Genomic DNA, 24,891 nt, shown 5'->3' with positions numbered 1-24,891 from the left:
GTCATTTTACAAAGTCCTTTCCCAGGCAAAAAACTGTATTTCATCTAATTTCTACTACTGTTATGTAAGAGCATATTAAGAGCATGCACCCCCGCCATGCACGGTGGGAGGATGTGTCCTCAATTAAGAAAACAGGAGCACAAAGAGAAACTCAACGTAAGTCTAGCTCCCCCCAAATGTCACCGTAGCAACAAGGAGCCCCCATACACATCTGCTGAGTGCAGGATTACACCTTTTTTGAGTCACCGCTTTGACACGAGTGCACTGTCGTGCCTTGAACCACGTGAACGCCGCAGCAGCCTACAAAGTAGCGAGACGAATTTCACAGCCACTGGAGTAAACGGCTGCGAAAGTGTGAAGGAGGAACTGCCGCTAATAGATTTGTTGCTATAAATGGCCCTGACCTAAAAAAAGAGGGCACGGGTGCTTACTCTGCTTTTTAATATGTTATTAAATTTAAAACAGAAAAACAACAAAACAAACAATAAGACTCAATTTTACTCTCAAGATAAAGCATCAAACCATCGTTTCCTGTCCTGTCCTCTATACATCCTCTATGAATTTGCATTTAACAGTATGTCTGTCTTGCATTAGGTTGTGATTGATGGTGAAGAGCCTATTTTAAACACGGTCGGACCAACCTTGTTGCTAAATGAAGTCCTTTGGATGTACCCTCACTTTCAAGTACCCACTGCTGATTAATCACCTTCACATTAGAGCTAATTGAGCTCTAATGTGTCAGTGCTATAAAACACCTACAATTCCATATCCATGTGACAAACACGTGCAAAAGCGAGATTATGAAAAAAAAATCTATAAGGTCCTGTTCTAAGAAAAGAAATAAGCTAAGCTGCAACGTGGTATATATGTGGTGGAATATATACAGTGATGTGAGAAGATGAAGGTGCCTGATGCCGAGCCATCAATCTCTGATCCTGGTAGATTAAGTAAAAGCAACACATGCACACACATGCACATGGGCCACCATGTGACAAACAGGCCAAAGCTTTAAAGGAGGGTGTGGACAGCTGCTGGGAGCTGATATGATGACATTACTGTACGGTGGAGTGAGACACGCAAACTCAGAGTGTACACAGGCCCAGATGGAGGTTGTTATCAAGAGTTCCCTTGGCTTGGTGTTAAGGACGTTGTACTCAGTGCATTATTTACATCCTCGTACATGTCTCTGCATTCTAATTTGTGGTGAACCCTCCACAATCTCCACTCATATTATAGGGACCGTGCATCAAATCATGCCATCTCCATTCAGAACCGAGACATAATATTTCAATTATATGGCATCTAAGAAAATAAATCATCAGCTAAGTAGAACTTTGACTGCTTAATTTCCTCCTTTCTTGTCCTCTAGCTGACAACAACAGCAGAGAAGTAAATGTTCCTGACAAGCCTGGCAGCAGAGTTGGGGGATGGCTCTGCTGGTTGGCCCTGCAGCTCCTTAGGGGAAATTCTTCAGCCCTGGCAACACACTGCTTCTCCCCATCCTTGACTTTTTAGTGCTAGATACTGTACATACATACAACTATAGCATTTCAATGCTGCGCAACCTGAGCACTGCATCTCAGCCAACACGTGGCTAATAAACACTGTAATAGAAATCTCTCAAGGCCCCCCGTATCTACCCCGCATCTCCTCTGCATCAGTTCTGCAGTGGTCACTGCAGAATGCTATATTACAGGTTGGCTGAAGCTCTATTATTGATTTCAGTGAGCATCATAATGCTGCTTTAGGGCTCTTTAAGTCTTTTCACTGAGTTTTCTATATTGTATACATCTTATCCTGGATGCTATGTTGTCTAATTGAAAGTGACGTAATATTTCAGAGACAATAAAGAGTGATTTAAATAAATGTTATCGGGAAACCATCATTGGAATGAAGACAGACCTGTCTGTTCTGCTCAAAGGGATTTAAAGCTTTTCTCACTTATATTTGCTAAATCATTTTAATTGGAGTCTGAAGCATTCTGTGGTACTTGAAAGAAAATTCATTATAATTGAAGGTAAGAAATAAACCACCCTTCATAATTGTATTTTATTTTCTGCAGAGCATTAGATTGTGGGACTAATCTGCAGAGTCAGAATAGCGAAGGATGATTAGTCCTAAATTCTTTGGGCAACCTAAAGTTCTAAAAGGCTGGATCATAGGGGAACAGAAGAGGTTTGAGCAAATACATTAAAATGGTGAAGTTTGGGAACAAGTACAATACTAGAAAAACTGTATATGTACACTACAAATTTAGCTGATGTGAAGTCAGTCTTTGGGATTACAAATTGAGCCAGAAGCTTGTAGCTGACAACCAAAGGCAACTGAGGTGAAAGCTTTGCCATGTTCTGACTGATGTGCAGCTAAACAATGCTATGCCCCCAAAAAAGCTTTACTCTGGTCATTATGACAGACGAGCTAGAATCTACTCCCCGCAGGTCCTGGCTTCTATTTTTAGATGCTGGTCTCTCTACTGCATGATGCTGGACCCTAACCAGCCCAGAGAGTTGCATCACTGCTCACCAGTCTGCACTCAAGTTAATCTGCCGGCCTCTAAGGTAGGATAAAACCTTGTCTCTGACCACTGTAGGGCCTTGCATGGTGAAAAAAATGACACCAGGCATTTTTCTGTTGAGGCAAGCTTTGGAAAGGAAATGAGAGTAGAGAGCACGTGACCAAGACACCAGGGGATTCAGGACGGGTAGGTGGAGGAGGGGCACACATGTGACGAGGCATGGCGAATATGGAAAGACTATGACTATTAGGAAGTTAGATTTGCTCAATTTCCTCCAGTTTATAGCACTCTAAACACTCAAAAGCTGAGCCTGCTGTCGCATGTTGTGCAAACATCATATATGTGTCTGCTAATGCATATGGTGCCTTTGTTGGGAGTAATGTGATGGGGCGCACCAGGGATGCATGGGTACAGGAGAAAATGGCTGCAGGCCCTGAAAGACTGCAGACTGCAGCATGTAAATGAGTGCATTCATGTATACGTGTGCACACTGATAAATACAGGGATGGAGCTACAGGGGTGACCGAGGTAGCGCGGGCCACCTCTGTAACCTGATTGGACATCTCAGGTGCCACTCCAGATGATTGACAGCCAGGCAACTACGTTGGCAATCATGAGAGGGAATCAAAAAAGATGATAAATACACACTAAACATCTGTTAAGTAGTTGTTCAGTGCGGCTCAAGTCAACACTTCCATCCTGACATTAAAATTAAAGTGGCTTCCTGGTGAGTTTCAAACTGGTGACCATTTCACTGCATGTACAGAGAGGAAAAGATGTAGAAATGGATTTGTCCTGCAATTGTGTGAGTAAATTTCTGCAAATGAAAGTTGCCAAAACAAATACAGTAAGTGGAATACCTTCAGTGAATTTGTTTGCCCTCATATGTGGCTCATCTTGTATCTGAGGGTTAGCCTCGGTGAAAGGATTGCTCACTGAGGTGGCAGATTATAGACTATGATTCCAATTAAAGAATCAAGGCACTTGGAGAGCTCTGAATTGTCTTCTTTTACTGGAGGTTGTTCAACAAAGCCAAGCAGGTCATTTCTGTGCATATTGTGATTTACATCCCTAGTATAGTAAACTTAAGCAGCCTTAATACAAGATTTTAATCAGTCAGATCTTCCTTGGCCATTACCAACATTTCCTTTTATTTAAAAAAGAGTTATTTTGCTAATAGTCAATCAAACAAATAAACAAACAACCACATGTTGTCACAGTACCTCATTGGTGGATATAAAATATATGTGGAAAAAGGGTTTTGTGTTTCAAAAGGTGTGGCTGCATTAGAAGGAAACAAACAAATACAAATGATATTCTTGTTTATTCTTCACAAGAACCATGAACATGACTGAATTCTTCACAATTGCAATATGGCGGCTCTCCACATTATCAATATAAACAAATAGTGAACGTGCTCAAAACTGAAGAGCAAATCAAAAAACATGACATCATCCAATTGATATTCAATAGTCCTGCCAGGAGCAGGGAGTCTTATCTTGTCCAAAAACATTCTTGCACCACAGCACAATCTCAACATGCGACCCAACAGTCTCACTTTGCATAGGGACAGAAAATCAAGAGAAAAGGGGATGTTTCTTTGTTAAAGACAGGCACAAATCAGGTGCAGATCCAATCCAGATTAAGCCCAGCCCTGATATCAGCTGTGCTGGCAGCTCCCAACCTGAAGCCAGCCAGGCAAGGCAGTAGGTCAAACATAAGAGTCTACATCCACAGGTCAGAGGCAGTAAATTGCCAAGTTCAATACTCAAAACTGGAACCCCCTACTGGAACGCAAGGATATTTTGAGAGAATTAAGCCTAAATCTAAGCAATGATTCAGCCTTTAACTTTAAAAAGGAAAGAGCATGGACCATATTTACTGCAGCATAGTGAGGGGTGACAAAGCGATTCCTGCCCCTCCAGCTCAGCCGGTCTGATCGTGTCTGCCTGTTTCCTACCCCTGCATACAAGCATCTCATTGCAAGGATCAAACCTAAAGTCTGAACCTTCAGGATCTGGCCAGACTCCCAGACTGCTTTGAAGAGACAGACTGGGACATTTTTAAACAGAACGCCACACACAATAATCACACAGACTTAAACATCTACACCTTATCTGTGTAGACACTGGCACCACAGAAAAAGTAAGCAAGCCCACCCAACCACAAACCATCTATGAATAAAGCTTTGATTAATCTGTCCAGGAAGACAACACACTGGCTGTGTCCCCACACCACATTGGCACACCTGGACCAATGTGACAGCTATATACAGATGCTATTTATAGATTAGAACTCCGCTTCTTCCACCATCCCCATAGTAACACTGCCCAAAAAGATGAACCTCCTGGGCCTTCACACACCTGTATAACTGGGTGCACAACCCCCCCCCCCCCCCCCCCCCCCCCCCCGAAGACGACAGACTGTGCTCATGACAAAGCTCATCTCCCCCTCCATCACAATCCACAGCGGAGCACCGCAGAGGTGTGTGCGGAGCCCCCTCCTCTTGTCCCTCTACACACGACTGCAAACCCTCCTGTGATGCCAACGCCATCATCATGTGTGCAGGTGACACCATTGTGGTGGGCAGGTTCAGCAGAAACTACGAGTCAGCCTACAGAGCAGAAGTCAAGAACTTGGGGAGCTGGAGTCGAGGCAACCTAATCCTCAGTGCCGCAAAGATGATCTTGTACTTTAGGAGACTGAATTGACATAGTAGCATAGTACGATTAGCTGTTAATTATCCCATGCTACATTAGCCACTGTTATCTCAACACCTCTGAGCCTGTCAAATATGATGGGGATGATGACATCTTGTTTTTAATATATGTATATTGTCTGATTTCTCACAAGCTTTTGGGTAGAGAGATACATAGGTCCCTAACAGCCTTGATGTATCAGGGGAGTCAACTCACACACATTCAAACCAACTGTACCGGTACTTAAAATCACAAAATCGATTTACACTTTAAAATACATTTTTTTATTTGACACTGGCCACCCACGCACACTGGAGGCATTTCTAAACCAATTTATCTGCCACCTTTCAAACCTGATTACATACCACAGGCTGTTCAACCCCGGCCACTCTTCATGATGAGTTTCATGCCTGACATTGTTTCGCTCTGCCTTTGGAGGATCGCGTTATTGACCTGAAAAGACCAACAAAGCCCAGGTATCCCAGTGCCATCACTTTAGTGGTCACCAGATTAACACATCTGGTGACCACTGGTAAAAGAAAATGGTGGGAACGTTAACTAATGAGTGCATTTGAACCAGGCCTCGTTTACAAGAATAACCAACTGCATTAATTTAAATAAAAATCCTTTGTTTCTTATTTTCAACGGATAGGATCCAAAAATAAGCCTCAAAACCTCAGCTGGTCAGCAGCCTCTAAGCATCCTTGACAACATACCTCTTTTCCCTGTGAATTTGACCTCGTGTGAGGATTGCAGGAAGAGACGAATGCCAGGCTGGCCAATGTAAAACTGTCATCACTGAGAGCGGCCCGAGGCCGCTGGAGTCAGGATCAATGAGAGCCCGATGATGCTGAATAACACTCTGTCTGGCTACACATGGTGGAGTGTGCACGCTTACTCATATTATCACGCCATGGATTTCATCCCCGCCCAGTGCAACCAGAATAGCTGCCCTTGCTCTAACAGGAACGTCAAACTCTGATGATGTCATGCGTAAAGAGAAGCTGCAGTACAAGCAGGCTGAATAATGACCTTTTGGAAAGGTGTGGAGAGAAGGGGATGGAGTGCCCTGGGGACCGTAGAAGCTGTGCTGTTGTGTCTGCTAGGTCCCAGATAAAGTCAAAAATGATCCCTATCAATATAAAATAAGAGTCGGACTCCCATTTTGGAGCCAGGTCTGCTGAACTCCAGATGGTGGGAATGGATGCTAAGTCTGTTGTGTTTCAGGTTATTCAGTGTTCAGGATTTTCAATGATGGCTTATGTAGGGGAAAGCAACAATACCTGAGCATGAACAGATGGCGAGTTCCAGACATATATAAGAAAGGAAGTCTTCCAGAGTCAAAAGGTGCTTTGCTGCTTTTTTCTATTTTCTTTAGCGGCCACGCAGTAAATTACAGACCTATTGATTCTCAATGATGAACACAGTTTTCTTTCCAGGAACCTGCCTGTAATCATATTGCCAACAGATATAGAAGCAAATGATGTGACCTCATTTCTGGGTTCTCCAGAGGCAGAAACGCCATCATCTTCACATGATTTCATCCGTTGAACTAGACCAGGAGCTGTACTTCAGAAATCATATATGTTTATTTAAATCTATCTCCACTTTTTGAGCAATATCCCAGAGCTTTGGTTTGTATGTCTAAAGTTCGACTTACTGTAATGGTACATATTTGCACATTTCATTTGGAGTGAGCCAGAAGTATTCGACAGCTTAAGCTAGCGAAGGCTTAAAGCTGATAACGGAATGGATTAGCAACAAATTTACATGCTTTGTGATGGCTGTTGGGTAGTCTGTTGTCATGGTTTTCATTCCTACAGATGGCCTGGTTACCGTGGCAGCATGATCAGCATCACAAGAGAGAATATGTGAAATATAATGAAAACATTGCTACATCGTCACCCTGTGACCCTGATTTAAATTAACGGCTGCTTACGGCATTATACATACACTTAAAAGCAAAATGATGATAAAATGCTGATGATAAAAAGAAAACATTGTTTTTAATATTTTTCTAGTCTGTTAGCTTAAGCATCATCACAGTTGTTATATAAATACATATAATTTGATCAAATTTGTGTTATTTTGTATGTATGTATGCAGTGTGCTGTTGAACCTGAGGAAGAGTAGTCTCTACTGTAGTGAAAACTAATGGAGATTCTCCACAAACAATTAACAGGGTCAGTACTTTGAGAATAAGCTCCTCTCTCGACCCAGAATGACGGTCCATCTGTCAGCAAACCTTTTCTGGACCGTTCACATGCACATCAGCTCAGTTTGCACTTTTCTTTTGCAGCTCAGACACAAGCTTTCTGCAGCATAATGTGTTCACAGTGTGCCATTCATAACACAACACCGAACTAATATATTTCCACAATGACCTAATGATTCATTTTTTCCTGATCCAAAAACATTACGTATGGCTAACAGTATAGGCAATCTCCCCAAGGACAATAGATACTCAGTGTCACCTACCTGATACATAAATCCTTTAGTGTGGTCCACAGAGAGCATGTTGCCTGTCCTGCACAGATGCAGGATGCCCGCTAACTCCCCTTGTGCTTGCGACAACGCTCAGACACGAGGCTAAGGCTCAGGGCCAGAGCCCCACTCTGAACTCAGAGTAATGGTGGTTGATTCTATGCGAGAGTCCGAGAAAATAGCCAACAAAGTCCGACTCGGTGCCTCTGTTGGGCTTTAGGTCCAACCCTCTCCTCTCCTCTCCTCAGCCGCTCTTGTCAGCCGCTCTCCCCATGTCGGAATATGGCTGAACACTGCACAAAGTCCCAAACGCGACAGGGAAACTAAAGCAGAGAGAACCGCACAGCTCCGACTCTGTCTCTGCCTCCAACGGATTTGATCCAGGGTAGCATCAAATGTTTCTGACAAACGTCCATCCGCCAATCCCCCAGAGAGATTAGCGCTCTGACATCACTGCTGCTGTGCACAGTGATGCTCCGCTAAGCCTCCGAGCTCTGTAGCTCGGTTACCTAAGACGAGCTTTAGGTTTCAAGGAGTCAAATAGCACCATTGTGCACGAGGGGATTCTAGCGGTCCGAGCTGAGCATACCGCAGCTGCCCGATACGCCCAGCAGAGCGAACAGGAAGCAGCCCGATCATATGCACATCTTTAGGTACAGTGTGTGCCCATGCAGACCAGAGTGAAGGATGCTGCTATGTGGTTGAGCTAGTGTCAGCAAAACTTTAACAGAGAGATGGCGTGTTGGGTGGTCTACCTTATGCTAGCTGCTTTTACCTAAAATCCCTTTGTAATATTCAAAACTCATGAGAGGCAGCCAAGGAACAGTTTGTGTATCAGTCTGTATCTTCTCCCCACACTGCAGGTATCCCGGTGGCCTCACCATCCACCTGTCCACCCGTGCTGCTACAATCAACCAGGAAAAGGAGCACAGCCGCTCAAGGCATCCGAACCGCCAAGTGGGGAGACTTCCAGCCTGCCGGGTTTGCACAGTTGGATCACTAAGTCAAACAGAGATTTCGCAGTGATCCCAGATCGCGCGAGCAGGCTTTCTCCATCTGTCCTCAGCGTCTTCGCCAAACCCATCCAGTCAAACAGCCCTAACTAGACAGCCTGGCAGAGGGCCTGCAGTTACATCAGGGTGGTAATTAGGAGCACACCAGCCAGAACCAAGTCAACTCCAGTAGCAGGTCCACTCCAGTGGAACTCTATAGCAACAGACGATAGCATCGGGTGTTCATTAGAATCATGCATGGGGCTATTCAAACAGTGTGTGTGTGTACACTCGGCATTTTAATCACAGCGCATCAATGCTCAAAGTATTAAACTGCTGCTTCACCGTGGCAACGATAAGAAAGCTTAATGTTTTACCTGCTCACTCAAACGGAACACAAGTGATGTCACACGGACCCACGAACCAAAACAAACTCGTAAACTCTTAGCGCTTCGTCCCTTTGGGAGAGTGACCGAGTGGAGCTGTGTAAGACCCACGTGAAGACGGTCACATTGAACACGAGATACAACTGAAGTGAGTCTTTTCTTTCAATCAAAATTTTACCCGTGACAGATTTGTTTCAGATTTTCCTCTTATCACACAACACAACCCCCCCCCCCCCCCCCCCCGCCCCCTCCATTCTTCTACTCTCAGGAATAAAAGTGGCAGAGACGATCAAACCACACCAAATATCCGTTCCACCTCATAATATTTGAGGAGTCGGGAGCCCCTGGCTGCAGTAAATGGAAGCTTCACAGTTTTGGCCCCTGGGAGAAACTTTGTACTCAGCCTTGTAGTCAGCCTGGCTCCCGGCCTGAAGTTGCATAAGCAATACTTTGTTAGACTCGATGACATACATGCATCAAAACTCTGCCCCGCACGCTGTTCAACTGCCCCTCTGATGCTTTCTTTGGAGCCTACGGGCCGTACTTCCTGTTATCTATTACTATTTACCTCGGTCTTCAGAGGCCACAGGATGCAAATGGACATGTTTGACAATTGGGATCTAAAAATACACGGTCTCTGCTAACCGAGCGGGCTAATTAAAGACACGAGCCTAATGCAGCTGTTCATAACAGGCCAGCGCTTACTGAAAGGGTGGATTAAGAGTAAAATGCAATCACATTAATGTCACTGGAATCAGGAAACTAGAACCCTGGCATTATTAGCTCGGTAAGTTTTCATTGTAATACAGTGGAAGATTTGGCCATTTAGTATCTCAGATCATCGAATTCAGGAGGAGTGAAACCATGTGAGATGCTTAGAGGGCAAAAATATCTTTGTGGCTAAAATCTCAAAGCTGCTGAGCCGTGTAATCATTTTCAGCTTATAACACTTCATGTGATCCGGGTTTTAACGTTTTGATGTGACTGCTGTGTTTCTGTCTGTGTCTCCTATGTAGGACATGAGAGATGTACTCACCACATCTTTATTTTCTTGGGTGCTCTGTTGCTGCAAAGACAAACACCAAAGAAAAAGAAAAATTAGTCACGTGGTAAAAGCAAGGCCGGAGGACATTTTACAGTCGCTCCAGATGCTCTGCGGAGGAGGCTTGTAGTAAACCTATTACTGTCACCCCTTCGGACGCAGCCTGCCAGCCTGCAGACGCTTTGGTGGCTGAACCTGGCAACCCGCTACGCCCGACTACAGCCGGCCCATTTATTTACTGACGAGCAGTGAGGGGTGTCGCCACACGACCACCTACAAATTCCTGCACATATCCTGGTGAAACCATGACAATGCATTTGCTTGCTGTGTAGGAGAAGTGGGGAGGGGGAGGGGGGGCAGCCTTGGGTAACTGGATAAGCAGCCACACTGCATTGAGACTGCAGGGGAAAGCGTGGAGTTGTCCCACGCCACATCAGACACCAACCAAACTGGGTCCTTGTGTAACACGACCACAGATAGAGAAACAGGGAGACTGTCGAGCAAATGCTGCTTTTGGATGCAGGTGAGCCCAAAGCAGAATATGATCTCTATCCGTCTCCACTGTCTCACCTGAATACTAATGAGGGCATGCTGCTGGCGGAGTCTGGCGTCAGGTGTGTGTTACGCCTGAGACATTTAATATTCAGCCAAGGGGAGTTTCACTGAGATCTGCTGGGAAAAGAAGCGAAATTCGGCCCCCAATAGGCGATAGAACTGGTGAATTATATCCCAGGTTTTTCAGAATCCCGCACGGACTCTCTCTGTTTTACGCTGCGTTAAAAGCAATTCATTTGTTGAAGGTCATGACTGAAAGGGTGCTTGTTGAGCACATCCACGTCAAGGTCTTCTCGCACGACGCTGTCATGTCAGGCCTGCAGCAGCGTGTGAACAGGTTTGGATGATAGACTGAGAGAAAAATAGGTCTAGCGCGGGGAATGCGCATCATTTTCGGAGGACGAAGACGGTGAAATATTAGCGGCGACAGGGTCAGTTTGCCAATTTCGAGTGCGCAGCATCCATGTTTGTCGTGATATCCAGGGAAGCGCACTGACGGGACGTTTCTCCCCAAATCGCCTGGTTCAGAATAAAAAGAAATTACATAATGCAGCGCAGTTTCTTCACACCAGTGCAAATTTGGTCACTAGAAATGCATGTGCACGTGAGAGCGACAGCAGCGCGACTGCCTGGTCTTACCGTCGGCAAAAGCGGCTCCATTTGAGCTCCTTGATCCGTGATGTCCATCTTCTCTTCTCCTTGGCTTCAGAGGACGAGTCGAGATGCGCCGCTGCGCTTCTGTCAAACACAGGTTGAAGATGAGGTTGGCTTATGTGATTTTTCCTCCCCTCGCTCAGTTCCCTCCCCTCCTTTCCAATTCACCGGCCGGGTTTTCTCAAATGGAGGTAGCACAGCGTTCCCGTTACTGCCCTACATAATTTACGCACGAAGAAGGGAGGTAGCGCTTCCCTTCACACGCGTTTCAGGGGCGCTCCAGGCACACATGGCGGCTCCGTGTGCTCCCGTCATCGGATGATCATTTTAAAAGCTACATGGATGTGTGCGCTCTCGGGTACATGTTGTGCGGACGCGGATCAGCTCTTTTAGATCAACCTTATTGATTTGGCAATTGACTTTATACTGATTTGAGCCGTCCTAGAACTGAACTCCGCTAAATTAGGGAAACAGATGACAATGCTCTGTTGCCTCAACCTTGTTATATTCCCTAAAGTGCCTTATTTGAACGAGCCAGGTGGAAATTGTCAGCCTGCGCCATGCAGGCCCGCGACAGGAGCAGGTGAAGCAGCTGCGCACACGACAGTAAAATGGCTGTCGGCCCTTTCACCAACATTTGAACAAATATGGGTTTATCTGATATTACAAGCAATAAATCACGAGCTGTGTTAAAGCCCCGGGTCGTCTTTTTTATGCCTCTGTTTCCATCCGTATCAGCCGATGTTGCGCCGGCCTCCAGCTTACGCAAGGGCGCTCACGGTGGCACACTGGCGCCCCCGTCTGGTCAAACTCGGAAGTGACCGCTTTTGCTGAATGGCTGAACTGGCTTAAAATTGAATTTCCCTCAAATTCAGTTTGTATGAACAATTTATCTAAATTGCGCCCAACGGAGTGTGCACTGTTCCACATCTTTAAATGTCCAGATTTTTTAAGCGGCAAACGAAACTCACACATGTCCAGCTGGAATAACGTCGACCCTCCCTCCTTATCCATCACGCACAGATAAAAAAAGTATAAAATATAGTTCATCAGTACTGACGGCTATCAAGAGCCTCATATAAAGAGTGTTGGGTAAAGAAATGGTAATACACAGAATTAATTCGCGTAACCATGTGGAATGAAAACTCGGATGAAACTTCCACAGACAGCGCGGTTTAGGGTTTAATGGTGAGATAAGGGGGGGATATTTTTCCGATTTACCCGATCCAAAGCAAACTAAAGGCGGAGAGCATCGCTCCACCCGGTACCGACACCTGGAGCGAGGGGCAGCCGCCAGGATGTTGTTGTCGATACGGATCCGCCCAGCGAGGCGTCAGAGCACGGACAAGATGGCCGAGAGTGTCGGGCGAAAGTAAGGGAGGAAACAAAAACACAATCTTTGCCACAGATGCCAGACCTGCGCGGCCGTTGGGGACAGGAAAGGATAAAAGCTGGGTGATCGGTTCGTTCTAAAGTTCGCTCCACGAGTGACATCTGCGGAATGCGGTCAAATGGTGGTCGAAGCCAGCTCGCTGTCAGGCTGTCTCTGTTGGCTAGCTAGCTAACGGGCTAACCATGTTAGCTAGCTGACAACACCGTTAGCGAGAGGATACGCTTTAAGAAAGTGACAGTTGGGTGATTTTTTTTTAAAAAAACAACAAAACAAATTGTTGTCGGTACGGCCTCGCTTCATTTCTCCGAGCTTTCAAACTCTCACATTGATGGATGTTGGGACTTAACGCTCAATCTGACGCCTGTAAGTTTGGCTAATGAACTAACTGCGGATTTCTTGTTTGCCGCTTCGGAGTTAGCATTAGCCTACGTCTGTTAGCTTGCTCAGCTGTTTTTGGATGACTTGAGCTTGTGACACCAGCGTGTGCGGAATGACATTTTTCTCCTTGCCACGTTAAATTCGCCGTGGCCGTTGCGGTCGGGCCCCCTCGGTCTCGGTGTCCCGGAGGTGTACTAGCGCGAACCTGCACCGCAGCCAGGGCTGTAAACATAAGTCAAGCCGACGAGACCTCATCTCTGCGTTGTTGGACGGCGCTCTGATCTGCTCAGCTACGCCATGGCTCATTCTCCTGTTCAGGGGAACCTACCGGGGATGCAGGTGAGTCACATGAATCAGCTTTACACTAATACACTAAAGTCGCAACCGGACTATAAGACGCAGCCTCTGACTTCCTGCTGAGGGCTCGCGCTCCGAAGAGGGGCTTCAGGGCGCATCCGAATTTCGGAGCGATGTCCGTGGCGCATCACCCGCGTCGCTCCCAAACTTTATCGAAACGCTTTCTAACTCACGCGAGGCCGCAGCAGAAGCGGGTCGGTGGCGTGAGAGCGACCGAGAGCGCCCCGGGGGTTCGAACCGCGTCGCTGTCGTGTGATGTACGGATGCTGGTGTCGCGCTGACCTTCTGTCATTGAACGCCACATCTCCGCAGAGATCCACACCGAATCAGGTCCGAGCTGCGGGGTGAGCAACAGATCCCAGATCCCGACTATGCAAACGCAGTTCCTCTGCTGCTATCTTTAGGATAGCTGTGTTGGGTAGGTATCTAGAGGAGATGTCTACTCTCCGTGTGTTATTGCCCCGTGCAGCACAACACAACTGTGGCGTGGAATTAAATGGAGGCAGATTCAGATCGTGCATGTTTTACACTTTGCAGCGATAACTTACAGCGTGAAGCTGTCGGAGAGCTGCGAGTCCTGCAGCAAATCAGTAAATCGCAGTTCATCCCTATCTGTTCGGAAGCCACCCAGCATATCTTGGAATTAAATATCCCTGACTGATCTCCTCTCTTGGAATTTCTGTCAGACCGTGTGTGCAGGACTTTCCTTCACCCGCTCTCAGAAAAATTGCAAGTTGCTTTCACGTCCACCTGCCTCTGGTTTTCACATCTAACAGCCTCTGGAGGCTTTAATTTATGTCATTTTCTGTCGCGTTGACTTGGGTCTAACTTGGAAATATAGTAAAACGAATAAATCCTCATAAGCACACCTCTCTCCAAGTACACAAATAAGGTGTGTTGCTGTGTTACAGACGCTCCCCCCTTTGCTTTGTTTCTTTAAAACCATTTCTTTTCCTCCTGTGCTGTGCCCCCCCCCTTTTCCGCCACGTGCAGAATTGCAAAGCTGACCCGGAGGAGCTGTTCACCAAGCTGGAGCGCATCGGCAAGGGTTCGTTCGGCGAGGTCTTCAAAGGCATCGATAATCGCACGCAGAAGGTGGTGGCCATCAAGATCATCGACCTGGAGGAGGCGGAGGATGAGATAGAAGACATTCAGCAGGAGATCACGGTGCTGAGCCAGTGTGACAGCCCCTTTATTACCAAATACTACGGCTCATACCTGAAGGTTCGTCACCGTTCTAGCCACATTGTGCGCACTGAGAATCTGGAGCGTAGCATTTTTGTGCCCCCGTAAATGAACCCTTCACTAGACTGAATGCCATAAAAGGATTTTTCTTCCTCTGCTCACTTTCCCCCCCTCTGAGTAATCCCAAATTAAAAGTGGATTAGCCCCAGATGTCTACAGACGCCCGCGAGCCTTGATGACTCCCATCCAGGCTTGTTTAAAACTTCAGCGGGCCCTCTGAAACGCACCCTAAACTCTAAACGGCTTTTTAACACCTGCCTCGATTCTTCTAGGGCACCAAGTTATGGATCATCATGGAGTACTTAGGTGGGGGCTCTGCGTTAGATCTGGTAAGTTACCGCTGCCTCCAGCTGAAGCCACGGTCTCGCCGTGATCGCGTAGGAAGAAGATAAAATCGCTGCTTCCTTCACAATACTGCAGCCTTGCCTGTCAGAAACAAACACAGCGCACTGGCACTTGAATGCTGTAAACAGGAAGTGCACGCACGCGCCGCAACACTGATTCCAAAGAAGGCAGTGACATTTAGAACGAGAGTTTTTGAATGCAATTTTGTCTATTTTCAGCTTCCAAATGTGACTCAGATGTGTCACTTAGCCTTAAACTCGTTTATCTGCTGTCAGCCCTGTAGAATTAGTCATTATCAACATGGACGCTAAGCTGACAATCCGCTGCTTCTTTACTCGCATTTTGTTTTTGATTTTTCTAAAGATGGAGCCCGGAGCTCTGGACGAGACCCAAATCGCCACGATCCTGAGAGAGATCCTCAAGGGCCTGGAGTATCTGCACTCGGAGAAGAAAATCCACAGAGACATCAAAGGTGACGCATGCAAATATCAGGCTGCTCCTTAAGTGTTGATATCAGTTTCCTGCTCCATCCATCCTGGTGAGGGAGCGATCTGGAAGATGAAGCCGTTAAAAGCTTTTATTATAATATAAATAGCTGATGCTCATAAGTCTCTCTCCTCCGCAGCTGCCAATGTGCTGCTGTCCGAGCAGGGAGAGGTGAAGCTGGCAGACTTCGGCGTGGCGGGACAACTCACCGACACTCAGATCAAGCGAAACACCTTTGTTGGCACGCCCTTCTGGATGGCCCCCGAGGTCATCAAGCAGTCGGCCTACGACTCAAAGGTGACCTCACTGTGCCCTTCACCGAGGCTTCGTCATCGGGCTAATCTCTGACGTTGCTAGCTGCTAATGCTAACAGACTGTGAAATACGTGCAACTCAATTGAAGCCATTCTTTCCATCCGCAACCATCCCAGGCGGATATCTGGTCTCTGGGCATCACAGCCATCGAGCTGGCGAAAGGAGAGCCTCCCCACTCTGAGCTGCACCCCATGAAGGTTTTATTCCTCATCCCAAAGAACAACCCGCCCACGCTGGAGGGCAACTACAGCAAACCGCTCAAGGAGTTTGTGGAGGCCTGTCTCAACAAGGAGCCCAGTTTTGTAAGAAGAGTCCTGCACTGACAGACATCTGTGACCCCCCCCCAGACTCCCCGTTCACCTGTCCGTGTCGCATGCTCGACTCCCCACAGAGGCCGACCGCTAAAGAGCTGCTGAAGCATAAGCTGATTGTTCGCCATGCGAAGAAGACCTCCTACTTAACCGAGCTGGTGGACAAGTACAAGAGGTGGAAGGCAGAGCAGTCCAGAACCAACGACTCCAGTTCTGACGAGTCCGACTCGTAAGATCAGCCTCTATTTCCTTTTTATTAAATGTTGCGTAAGACCCGCAGCATCGCTGGGGGGGTGGATACGACAATACACAGCCGTAAAATCTCTTCAAATTTGTCCAATCAGAGAACAGGATGGGCAGGCGTCGGGCGGCAACGACTTCGGCAGCGACGATTGGATCTTCACCATCCGGGAGAAGGACCCCAAGAAGCTGCAGAACGGAGAGGGGCAGTCGGGAGCGGAGCAGGTGGGACTGTAACCTCTCAGTGGAAATGGGAGATCTTAGCTTGTGTATCACGTCCCTGGTCTCGTTCCACAGACGAAAGACATTCCAAAGAGGCCTTATTCACAGAGCCTGGCCACAGTCATCTCTCCTGCGTTAGCTGAGGTAGGGGGACGCCACCTGCTGATAGTCTGCATATTAAAATGTTTTTATCAGCAGTTCAGCTTTGAATATTAGACGGTCTCTGTTGCTCACCTGGCCTCTCTTTCCTCGTGTTTCCAGCTCAAAGCGAGACAGGAGCAGGTGAACGGGAACCCCTTGGTCCTGGACGAGCTGAGGACAGCCATCCTGCTGGCAGAGGAGGCCTTCCCGGGCATCTCCGACTCCCTGGTGGCTCACATGGTCCACAGGCTGCAGAGGTACCGCCCGAGCTGACGCGCAGTCGCACCGGCCGGTCCGTTTTTCGGCGCTGCAGATTTTGAACGAATCTCCGGTTTTGTTCCAGCTTCTCCACGACCAGGACGTCGTCCTCGTCCTCCTCCCCCTAGACGCTCAGCCAGCTCCCTGTCGCCCACTTTCAACAGCAGCATCCAGGCCAGGAGTTCAAAAGCCAAGGGTCGAGACCTTCAAAACCAGCTGACCACGTTGGGCCGGGCGTATGGGGCGAGTCCAACCTAGTCCTGTAAAAATGACTGAACTCCCCAGTGGAGGATAATAAAGACTGCGGAGCTGGTTTCTTTCCCCGGGAGAAGAAGCTCGAACAAGACAAAAAAAAGTCAGACTCCGGACTGTTTGTGACCATTTCTGCTTTGAATACGTTCAACCAGGAGCCTGAACCAGACCCCCCCCCTTCCCCCCAACACCACGGAAAAAGACTTCAGTTCCCCCCTCAATGCAGGTGTCATATTCCCAGAACCACTGACGGCATGCTTGATGAACCTGCAGGGATTTTATGTTGGCGTGCTAGCTGCGTGTGTGCGTGCTCACGAGCACGGACGTGTCCAGGCTGCGAGCATGCGTGTCCTCCCTGTTAAGGCAAACTGCAGCATTCTTAATGAAACCCTCAGGTAAAGCGCTTTAAGTGGACTTCGAGGAAGGGGGGGGGGGGGGGGGGGGGCTGCACGTGATTTTTGAGTTTGCAGGAAACAAATCACTGTGTACAAAATGGTCATGTGCATTTTGTAGATACTGATGATGTTCAAAAAGTAGATATTTAAAGATTTCAAAAAAAAAAAAAGAGGGGAAAAAGGTTCAGAAACAGAACAGAAAGAACAGAAAATGCCTTGCCTTTTTTGAGACACACACACACACACACATCTGTTCTGGTGTTCCATCCAGACGTTCCGTACGTTCTCTTTTATTCGTCGGTAGGTGAATTTCAATATTCCTCCATTTTTTATTTGTCGCTCCCTTGACTGAACCTCAATCTTCCGTTTCAATCACCTGCTGAATCACAGAACTAACTCTGATGCTAAGCTTACTTTGTGTAGAGGCAGAAGCTTCCCCTTCGTTTTTGTAGTCGGGGGTGTGAGAATCTGCCTCCCGTACGCGTGTTTAGACAATTTTAAAATCGGTTGGGTGAGGATGGCCATGGATCTAAAATATGGCGTGGAGATGAGGACAGTTGGGGCTCCATTTCAAGTTTCATTTTCGGGGGTTCTGGCAAGCAGACCTATGAAAGCTGATGACCCCCCCCCCCTCCCCGGGGCAATCATTCAACGCCACATTCTCTGACAGTATTCCGCAGATCAGGACGAGCCATGCTGCAGAATACCAACATTTCTGTTCTCGCTTCCTCTCCATGCAAGCAGAAGTGCCATGTCCTCTATTACACTTTTACCACATGTTTGTAGTATGATTTGCAACCCCCCCCCCCCATTTTTTTTTTTTTTTTTTTTTTTTTTGCAGTTTGAAAGTGTTTCAAGTATTTAAAAGAAACTTGTAAGAGGATAAAAAAGAAAAAAAAAAGTTGCTGATAGCCATGTTTTACTATATGTTTACTTAAAGAGTTACAGAATTTACTACTGTGCTAATGCAGCAATAATGTTGAGGAGTTGCATCACTTGTCAACACAGGGATTGAAAGAAATTAAGAAATGTGATATTTTTATAACTGCAAAGAGTTAAGTATGGAAATATGGAATGCTTTATGAGTATGGGCACCTGCCTCTGGCAAAATTATACCTTACAGAAAAAAAACATGCTGCAGAAAGAAATACAAAATGTGTACATTTGGTCTCCTTTATCATAGCTGACAGTTTATAGTACTGTATATAATCTTTGCTTGTGTCATTTGAGAATTCTCAAGTAAAATGTAAGCTTTCAAAGTGACATGAGAAATAAAGATCTAATGCTAACAGCTGTGCGTCACCACTCACTCACTAACCCTAACAACACAGGTACCTTTGGTAGCGTTCATCCTTTTACAAATTGACATGATTTATTTTTTTTATAGACAAAAATGAGTTGCTAGCATCACTGACCAGCGTTCTCGCAAGATGAGTTTTAAACCCAGAGCGCATGTGAGGACATGCACGCTCCAATACTGGCAACAATACAAAATACATAGGCACACGAAAACAAAATTATAGAAATGAGTTGCTACACAGTGCAAAATAAATTATTGTAAATCAAGTGTCTCCCGTGCACTTGACTAACCAACAGACGTCCGGATCATTTCAATCACGTGGGTTTGGAAGGAGGGTTTTGATTATACCTGTCTACTCATCTTTAGATCCAACTCGCTGTCCATCAGAAGCAGAACCAATGATGTGTCCCGGCGCCACCTCACACACTTCTTCTATTCATCTGCAGCACAGCAGAGACACGTCACCATTTGAATCAGAACCAGTCCGCGGCTGGGTTACATCCGTGTTTCCTTGGTGTTCTTCTCATCCAAGCGTGAGTTGGATCTCTCCCGGACCTCGTTTCGGCGGCCGAACCTGTCCTTGTGGTCCATCTCCAAACTTTTCCTCTTCTCCTCTTCAGACTCAGACTGGCTAAACTGGGATTCTATCTTGACCGGGTCTATGTAGGTGTAGAAGTAGCCCATGATGGCAAAGATGACGCAGACCACCACCAGCAACGAGGCAAACAGGATGTACTCCGCCCACTTGTAAACAAAAACACACGCAGTTTGATTAGTGGACAAATGTGCTCGACAGCGTTTCCATTCAGTGAGGCTGCTCCTACTAATAGGATCCACCCACCTTTTCCTCGAGCCTAGCGGCCTGGGAGATTATGAGCACGATTATGTTGCCGACAGCAACAGTGAGCAGCCAGCCAGCCTGCAGCACGGACTTCATGTTGCTTGGTGACTTGGAGAGCACAAAGACACAAACTTCAGTCCTCCGATTTCAAGTTTTTCTCATCATTTGGTGGAGACAAACTTATCGGTTATCGTTTTCAATGGGATCTTCTTGTATTTATCCGACAGACATTTTTACACGGAATGTACAATATTGCTTAGTATTATTCTTTTACTCGCATTTTTCACTGGTGACATATTAAAATGTAGGCCCTGTGTAATTGCACAGGAAGCCATTTTGTTATTTTCTGTTGTTTCTAAACTGTCAGTCATCTGGGACGTGTGGGTGAAGCGCCCTCTACCTGGGAGTAAGCGAACTCCAGGCCGGTGACCGAGAACACCACCTCTCCTGCAGTGATCAGGAAATACTGAGGGATCTGCAAGGCCAGGCTGAGGGTGTTGGGACTGATGTCCATCAACACAAGGATGTTGGAGCACTGCAAGACACACTCTGCACAATTACAACTGGCACCACAATTTTATTATTTTTATTTATTCATTTTTAAAAATCTTTTTACACACAGTTACCTGCTCTTCAAATGTTATGTTTGGCTGGACGACCAATGTGTAAGAGCTGCCATACTTGAGTGTTTGACTGAATAGACAGGATCTTCCATCCATTGTCATGATCTTATAGTTTACGCTGCCATCACAAACAAACCGCCATCAGAATAAAGCAGTTTCATATGTGCACTGTCTCACAGACGGAGGAAATATCCACTTACTGTCCAGAATGTAACAGCCTATATTCTGACATGTTGTTGGGGACAGAGTAGCCAAAGTCTTGTTCACCCGATGTCACGTTAATAGTCTCGTTGAAGCCGTTAAAAATTCTGGGAAAGGAGAGGACATCTTTAGAGTTTCAAATGTATGCGTTGTGCATCTGTCTAGCAGAACCGCTGTAACATATAATAAAATACTCAAATGTACGGCTGTAAATGAGCAACCTCTTTTTTCTTTAGGAAACCCGTCATCTCTGCATTAACTTCAAACATACCTGATAGCATTAGCAGCCTTTGCTGGCTTTTCATTGATGTCCTTAAACTGGGGATAGAAACATAATCTAGAGTTCAATCAATCCTGGCCCAAAGAGCTGTTGCATGTGTCACTCCACATGCTACACGCACCGTTATATACGCCGGTGCTGCCCTCTCCTGAATGATCACCAAGGTGTTGCGGGTGCCATTTTCTAAAGTGACCACCTCTGAGGCGCTGGGCCCCAGATCCAGCTGAAAGGGTTCGGTAAAGCTTGTATAATTGTCTCTGCCCTGGAGAAGAAGACATATTATCAGTGCCTCCTCCAAACTGCACGAACCTTTGCTCCATTAGAGCGATAGCATAACTCTCAAGGTGTACCGTGAATGGCTCCATGGAGAAGGGCTTATTTCCAGCCGTGAAATCAATTTTTGTGTTCAGCATGTTGATGAACTTCACTTGGCTTTCCTGGCCTTTTGGGAAATTTGGCAGCGTACTCTAGAAGACATATGGTGGGATTTTAGTGAAAGGCGCGACCATAAAGCACAAACGGTGACACTATTGTTGTTGTTGTTCTCACATCGATCTGCAACTGGACCAAAGCAGCAGCCACGAAGGCCATAGCAGCCAGGAACATGCCCACGGTCATCCTTTTCACCGGGCTGCAGAAACACACAACATACCAGTCAGTCTGCTGGTCCTCTGCTTTCCAGTGTTATCAGCAGCACGTACACAAGCAAAAGAACTTACGAGAAGTTCAACTTGCACTTGTTGATCAGCGGGTAGACAATACTGTCCATGATCGGCACCAAAATCAGGATCAGAATAGGGTTGACGATCTGGTGGGAAAATGCCCAGTCAGCAACAAACACGCTTTCACAGACGCGTGCAACAAAGAGATGAAGACGTTAGCAACAGAGGGTCTCACCTGCATCTGTTCAGGCTGGATTTCCAGTGAACCCTGTTACAAAAGAGGAGGAGAAAGACAGTGTGAAGGTTGATTCTAACACTCCAGTTCTGAAGGAGTGACAGAGAACGGTGCCGGGGGCTTACAAAGTTGCCATCCATGGTGGTCGCCTGCAGCGTCCACCTGGAGCCCTGCAGGAAGCACAGCCTTCTTTACCGTTTGCTGTTACAAGCTCAGAAATCAAAGAGAACCTTGGTGGTTACCTGCTGATCGAAGAGAGCCCAGAACATGGGCAGAGGAATGAAGAGGAACAGAACCTTGAGGACCATCTTGACCTGCGCGATCAGAAGTTTCTTGGAGGAAAGAATAGAAGAGAAGGAGGTTACCAGCTGCCTGGCGTGCTCGTCCGCGAGCGGTAGCAACACTTACATCATACTTCTCCTCGGCCCAGTCCATCCAGTGAGCTCTCTTCGGGTAATGAGAAGCACGGTGCCTGAAGCGGTTCTTGATGGCAAACTAGAGAAGGCAGAAAGGACGCTGATATACTGCTGGTTCTCCACCACTACTGGGATGCTTCACGACCTTAGACGCTGTCACCAGGAGACACTTACGCCGATGCACTTGCAGACTTTCACCATGATGTTGCCTTGAGGGGCCGTCTTGGTGTACAGAGGACTTCCAACGATGAACACCGCTGCACAGAGAAGGCCAATGTCAAAATGCTGTAGCTTCATATTGGGAAACCTCTTTGCTATATAAATAAGTGCAGTGATTGTGTGCGGACATACCCAGAGCGACAAACATGAGAGCAGCAGGGACGCCAAAGGCCAGAGGGTAGCACTGCTGATGGGTGTGAATCCCACACTCCTGAGCTGTAACCCCCCCATACACACACACACACACACACACACACACAGAGCAACACACACATATTCAATCAGTGTGTGATGCTACACTACAAAGTTTCGGTTGCGTGTTCGGCCTCAGCGAACCTTTCAGGATGGGGGTGATGAGAGTGGACAGCAGGCTGCCGGCATTGATGGAGAGGTAGAAGATGGAGAAGAAGGTGCTTCTCTGCTTGTCCTGCGCAGAGAGAATAGAGATAAACATGACAGGCGGCGACGTCATTTACACGCATCGCCCTTTAACCCCGGCCTTGAACGCACATACGGACCTGCTTTTATTAGGTAATTAACAACTCAGTGGAATAAAACAGAGATACAGGAACTGCTGATAACTGCGTATGTCATGCTGATAATTGCCGTGTGGGCCTTGACCATGTGCCGTGTGCACGCACGCGTGGCAATGGGCTCATGGCAGCCACGCATCCCTCTCACAGATTCATCAGCCTGGAACGTTCATGCTGGCAGATGCCAGGGAGGCAATCCAATTGATACGGACGTGCGTCTAACCTGGTGCTCTTCAAACTGGTCCCCACCGAAGGCGGCCACGCAGGGCTTGATGCCTCCTGTTCCCAGGGCGATGAGAATCAACCCCAGCATGGACAGTGCTCTGGAGAGACACACACACTGGATCACACACATCCGTGTCGTACGTCTCTCATCCTCCATCCTGAGCGTGTTCGACTCACATGTGGAAGGTCATGTTGTCGGGGATGCCATCCCTGTTGGCGTCCGTGATGTCATGAATGGCGCTCACCGCCAGGACAACCTGACCCACCGTGTAAACGATGGACAGGTAAACGATAGTCCTGCGATCAAGGGGGGGAGAATTCGAGGTGAGATATCATCGACGCGTCCGCTTTTGACCACCAAAGAATATTTCTCAGCAGATGAAAAGGGAGATAAGGAGAGAAGCCTCACTTGTACTTGCCGAGCCAGGAATCGGCTATGATGGCCCCCAGGATGGGCGTCAGGTAGCACAGCGCCACAAACGTGTGGTAGATGGTGGTGGCGAAATCATCATCAAAGTTCAGGAAGTAATTCAGGTAAAGCACCAGCACGGCTGCGGAGTGGGAGGGGGGCACAAGGTTAATGTGGTGGTGGTGGTGGGATGGGGGGGGGTCACTGTGTAAACGACACTATTGATAATAACAAGATAGAGCTTTCATAGTGCTTTAAAGGCATCGCATTGAAAAACAGGTACATTAAAACAGAGTCAATTAGAAATAGATCATAAGAGCTATATTAAGCCTGATTTTAAATGTTTTAAGGCCTGATTGAAAGTACTGAGTGTGAGAGCCGTCCTCAGCAACCAGGATGTTTGTTCCACAAGCGAGGAGCAAAGTAGCTGAAAGCTGCTTCACCTCATTTGTTTCTGACTCTGAGAACCTGAGTGAAGCCCTTCACAAAAGGAAGCCGCAGCGTTCTAGTTGTTGAGGCTGTGTGTGCTCGTTTTGTGTGGTCAGACATGCACGCCGAGGTCTGTCCTTCACAAAGGTCAGAAGTTCATCTGGAACAAATCAACTCACTTCGCATTCCATAGTAGGAGAACCGCTCACAGAACTCATTCACCACGATGAAGAAGATGCTTATTGGGTAACCCAACAGTGTCTTCTGCTGCAGGGAGGGAAAACATCAGCACTTATTCAGCTGCCGAGCATATCTTTTCTTTAATAAAAGAGTGGACTTCACTTCCTGTGCAAATGTGAAGGGAAAAGCGCGATGGCAAACTTACAGACTTAGGTTTCTTTGTCTCTTTGTCTGTGGAAAGTCACATATTTTGAGATAAATTAATGGAACGTTTAAGAAAAGCACAAAAAAGGAGCGTCCTCAGTGTCACAGGAACTTACCCATGGCTGCTGCGCGTCACCTGCGGCTGCTCTTCTGAACAGAATCCTTCAAGTAATACACACAAGATCAGAAGTGGTGACAGTCCACATCCACAACACGAAGACTGGGCTGATAAGGGAACTGCAGTGTCTTATGTAACCTCCAGTCAACCCCTCAGCCACCCACCTACACAGTCACCTCCCAATATTCTTATAATTATTTACTCCTCCAACCATGACAGGAATTATTTTATAACTCCAGGAACTTTCCCACTTATAACAGGAAGTTCCAACAGCTCAGTGGGGACGGTAGAGGTACACCATGACATATTTGGTCCCTGCAGTATTTTGTGGGGTTTTGTTGTTAGAGCCATT

The 24,891-nt window shown here is 46.9% G+C and overlaps 3 protein-coding genes across 4 annotated transcripts in view; 1 reads left to right on the top strand and 2 right to left on the bottom strand.

The window, feature by feature from the left end:
* Positions 1-11,871, bottom strand: part of LOC101070054 (sodium-driven chloride bicarbonate exchanger-like) — a 28,193-nt gene extending 16,322 nt beyond the window's left edge. Inside the window, exons 1-2 of one of the 2 annotated variants that reach the window (XM_029840268.1) lie at positions 11,313-11,871; positions 10,113-10,142 (exon numbers count right to left, since the gene is read on the bottom strand). In XM_029840268.1, the coding sequence (XP_029696128.1) occupies positions 10,113-10,142; positions 11,313-11,360 (78 nt within the window). In that variant the 5' untranslated portion in view covers positions 11,361-11,871. The remainder of the gene's footprint in view (positions 1-10,112; positions 10,143-11,312) is intronic. The other variant, XM_029840267.1, reaches the window with a different exon arrangement.
* Positions 11,872-12,638: 767 nt separating this feature from the next.
* On the top strand, positions 12,639-18,953 carry stk24b (serine/threonine kinase 24b (STE20 homolog, yeast)). The gene is made up of 11 exons (XM_011606208.2): positions 12,639-13,437; positions 14,449-14,679; positions 14,973-15,029; positions 15,409-15,517; positions 15,671-15,828; positions 15,962-16,147; positions 16,237-16,385; positions 16,501-16,621; positions 16,694-16,762; positions 16,880-17,016; positions 17,103-18,953. Exons 1-11 carry the CDS (start codon positions 13,396-13,398, stop codon positions 17,143-17,145), a joined length of 1,302 nt encoding a protein of 433 aa, XP_011604510.1. The 5' UTR covers positions 12,639-13,395; the 3' UTR covers positions 17,146-18,953.
* Positions 18,578-24,464, bottom strand: LOC101063952 (solute carrier family 15 member 1-like). Its single transcript, XM_029840270.1, is given in 22 exon segments — positions 18,578-19,708; positions 19,806-19,913; positions 20,206-20,340; positions 20,432-20,546; positions 20,629-20,736; positions 20,901-20,947; positions 21,031-21,171; positions 21,260-21,376; positions 21,459-21,540; positions 21,629-21,717; positions 21,807-21,839; positions 21,932-21,976; positions 22,049-22,138; positions 22,215-22,301; positions 22,397-22,479; positions 22,574-22,657; positions 22,778-22,868; positions 23,198-23,297; positions 23,377-23,496; positions 23,609-23,750; positions 24,217-24,304; positions 24,423-24,464. Coding segments are annotated over 22 exon segments (2,196 nt in total). The 3' UTR covers positions 18,578-19,459.
* Between the last annotated feature and the right edge of the window lie 427 nt (positions 24,465-24,891).

Source organism: Takifugu rubripes, chromosome 8 (assembly GCF_901000725.2).
Source record: "Takifugu rubripes chromosome 8, fTakRub1.2, whole genome shotgun sequence".
Taxonomy (NCBI): domain Eukaryota; kingdom Metazoa; phylum Chordata; class Actinopteri; order Tetraodontiformes; family Tetraodontidae; genus Takifugu; species Takifugu rubripes.
This window is presented reverse-complemented; position numbering and strand designations above follow the sequence as displayed.